The sequence below is a fragment of the Pristiophorus japonicus genome, chromosome 19, assembly GCF_044704955.1.
Source record: "Pristiophorus japonicus isolate sPriJap1 chromosome 19, sPriJap1.hap1, whole genome shotgun sequence".
NCBI classification, from domain to species: domain Eukaryota; kingdom Metazoa; phylum Chordata; class Chondrichthyes; family Pristiophoridae; genus Pristiophorus; species Pristiophorus japonicus.
In genome coordinates this window covers 71472490-71476082 of record NC_091995.1, presented here as the reverse complement: position 1 = coordinate 71476082, position 3593 = coordinate 71472490, and the positions used below count along the sequence as shown (strand labels likewise).

Below are 3593 nucleotides of genomic sequence, written 5' to 3'. Positions count from 1 at the left end.
CTAGAAAAATGGGATCATTTTAGCGAAGGCATATTGCCACAAAGTAATGGTACAAGAACCCATCTAATACCCATCAGCAATAGTTTAATTCCACAACCTGGGGGTGGGGGAGGTGAAAGCATTGGGCTTCCGTAATCAATTCATTCGGCACTTGTCCTGCAAACTACACTGATGGGACCAACCCAGGTTAAGTTTCACTTTACCAACAAACCTGGAACCAAAACGAGCCATGAGTTTGTACTCCTACCCTAAAATAATTGAGCTTCAACACTTTAATGACCATAGCAATAAACTGAAAACACAAATACTGTAACACAAAGTAATCTGGAAAGAATTTATTATTGGGAAACTTAAACAGAAAAGTGAGAATGAGAATCTCATGCTCCTTCCCTGAATGCATTTTGTTTGGAAAGGGAGTTTACCATTTTTAAAACAGCTTATAATAGTTCATCCAGCAAATTTTCAAATTAATGAAAAAACAGGTCAAGAAGTATGTTCCCTCATCTCATATCTTAGAAGATATGTGCCCCTCCTCGATTTGGTAATACCAGCTCTCAATAGAGCTGTTAATTTTGTGTGGGAGAGGGGACGTCAGTTCCCAACACAGGTCCACTATATTCCAGGGTACTGTTGATGAATGACCAGCCAGGTTAGCTCATGAATGGAACCGTGGGGAGGCTACACTCGTCAATGATGGGGCGGGAGTGGCTGTCATTCTTCCTACTGTGCCTGGAAGCCAATGCCCAACAGTCAGGTGGGTCCGAGCTGGACAAGCCGTAGGAAGCTTACCTGTGCTGGTAGGCTGCCCTGTTTTAGGAAATTTAATTCCAGCAGTACTCGGGAGTCCCCGAGCACTTTGAATGGGCAGTTAGCGAAGGGAAATAGAGGCACTCTGAGTGGACAAGGAATGAAGCATCGGTTTTCCCACGTGAGAAGATTATGGTTCTAGACAACACATGCACAACTTGCCGGATTGTCGAGCAAATAAAACAGGAGATAGACCAAATGGAGAACTGAAAGTAGAGGGAAGATGAAAGAGTGACTCCCAGAATTGCTACTGTACTAACATGAAATACAGCCCAGGGAAATTATGGGTACATTTAATGAATTCAGGAGAATTATTTATTTATGTTATTTATACTGCTCAGCATAATTCATGTAAGTCATAAATAAAGAATGGCAACCAGAACCAATTTGAGAAAAATAATTGAATATGACTGGTTAAAACAATTACTTTTCTGTGGGATTGACATCCAACGATTAATTTGCTTATCTCAGCCAATGGAAAAGAATGACATAAACTTCTCTGCTTTGGGTGTTTAATTGCGACCCACAGATTGAGAGTGAGACAGGGATGCCAGACTTTTATTACATTGTCGGATGTCAGTCATATTGACAATGTAATGTGGAAACATGAAACCACTTACTTTCTTTTGGAGCTTTTCTCACTGCTCCGATCTCGCTCTCGCTCTCTGTCCTTTGAGCTATGCCTGCTGCGCTGGTGACTGCGGCTTCTGCTGCGACTTCCAGATCGAGACTTGCGCCGGCGGCGGCGGTCCCGGGACCTGGAGCGCGAACGTTTGCGCCGGTCATGGGACGCAGACCTGGATCGGTGTCGGCGGCGCTCCCTTGATCTTGATCTGTAAAAAGAGTTTCCCCAAAAATTATTTTCTTTTTCATCAGAGGTTCTTTAGATAGTTCGGAAAGAATGCCCAACAAGGACCAGCCAACTCTTTCCTCCCGCCCTGTCCACTACAATGCTCATGAACTACATCTTCTACACTCATTACTATGATAGGACAATGAATCAAATAGAGACTGACAGTGCCAGGCCATATGCTTTCTGTAAATAGGGAAGAAAAACAGGCTGCATCAGAACTCAGAATCCGGTACAAAAGCCGCCCATAAAACAAATGTGAACATTAGTTTACAGGCAAAAGTACCTGACAATTCTTTTATGAACAACTGTCCTAAGGATAGGCAACAGCGTTACACTTGTTATGACAAGTTTGCAGTTAGAAAAAATGGAATAGCTTCATCAGACCTACTGAGGATCATGCAGGGTAAATGCATAACCAAGATGAGCCAAAAAAAAGGACACTAAATGGATTGTTAAGCAACAAAGAAATATAATGAGCCTTACAAAGGCTGCATTGAGAAGGGCGAGGGGATGCACTGGAAAGAATTAAAGGAAATTTCAAAAGGGCAGTCGGAGAGGCAAAGATGAAACTGGAAATAAATATAGCCAGAGACACTAAATGCAACAGCAAAAAATTCTATCAGCACTGTATTTGAGGAAAAGAGCCCATTCAAAAAAAAAAAGCTACAGGGATCAACTAAGAAGGGCTCAGTAATCTCCATCTGTATTTATCTGGTGACCTGGTGTGACACAGAGCTTATTACAGTGCAGAATGGAACTGCAATAAAAGAAATGACACTCAAGTTCTTTAAAACAGTGCACCATTACAACATAAAGTAGACGAAATTTCAGCATATTGATTTTTTGTTAAAAAAGGTGCACCAGATCCGTTAAGCTAGAAAATGTTATCCTATGCCTCCATTCCCCCTAGATTGTACATCTCCTCTTTATAATAAACTAATATTGCAGCAAGCCAATGCTGGTAACACACTAATACTACTTGTCAATTATACATTTATAATGTTAAAAATGTCACTGTAAACCCAACCAGAACTCAGTTAAACAGTAGAAAAGCAGTAAGGAGCAATCACCTGGTAGAGAATGGACTCTTTAAAAGGATATATTTGTGCTCGGGACATGGGTGATGTTGGCAATGCTGCATTTATTGCCCAACCCTAGTTGCCCCAATATAGTGCTGGTGGGTCATCTTCAAACGCTGCAGTCCTTGTTTTGTTGCTAGGTAGGAACCTCGAGTATTCTGACCCAGTGACAATGAAGGAACAGCGATATATGCCAGTCAGGATGGTGCGTGACTAGGTGGTCATGGTGTTCTCACGATGTTGCAGCTTTTGCCTTTCTCGGTGGTACAGGTCACAAAACAGGGAGGTGCGGCTGGACGTAAACTTGGCAAGTTGCTGCAGTGCATCCTGTAAATATTACATACTGCTGCCACAGTGCGCCAGTGAAGTCAAACTGGCCTGCTGCCCTGCACGTTGTCCAGTTTCCTGAAGGTTGCTGCATCTCACGCATCCAAGTATTCCATCACACTCCTGATTTGAAGCTTGTAGATGGTGGAGCGGCTTTGAGGTGAACCACTCCTCCCAGAGTATCCACCTTCTGTCCTGCACTTGAAATCACAAGGTTAGTCGAGTTAAGCTTCTGGTCAAAGGTGACCCTCAGGATGTTGATGGTGCGGCACTCAGCGATACGGATGCCATTGAAGGTCAAGGAGAGGTAGCTGGGTTTTTCGTGTTGAAGTTAGTCATTGTTTGGTACTAGTGTTACCTGCCAATTATTAGCCCAAGCCTGGACGCTGTCCAGGTCCTGCAGTCGGCTGCAATGAGCTGCTTCATTACCAGAAGTATTGTGAATAGAGCTGAACACTGTAGAATCATCAGTGAGCAGCCCAACTCTTGACCTTATGACCGAGGGAAGGTCATTGATGAAGCAGCTG

At 43.2% G+C, this 3593-nt stretch overlaps 1 protein-coding gene across 7 annotated transcripts in view; it reads right to left on the bottom strand.

Moving 5' to 3' along the window:
• LOC139229925 (putative RNA-binding protein Luc7-like 2) overlaps nt 1-3593 on the bottom strand; it is an 80548-nt gene that overhangs the window by 6509 nt on the left and 70446 nt on the right. For all 7 annotated transcript variants that reach the window (XM_070861561.1, XM_070861563.1, XM_070861564.1 and 4 more), the window contains one exon: nt 1428-1640. In XM_070861561.1, coding sequence (XP_070717662.1) covers nt 1428-1640 — 213 coding nt within the window. The remainder of the gene's footprint in view (nt 1-1427; nt 1641-3593) is intronic.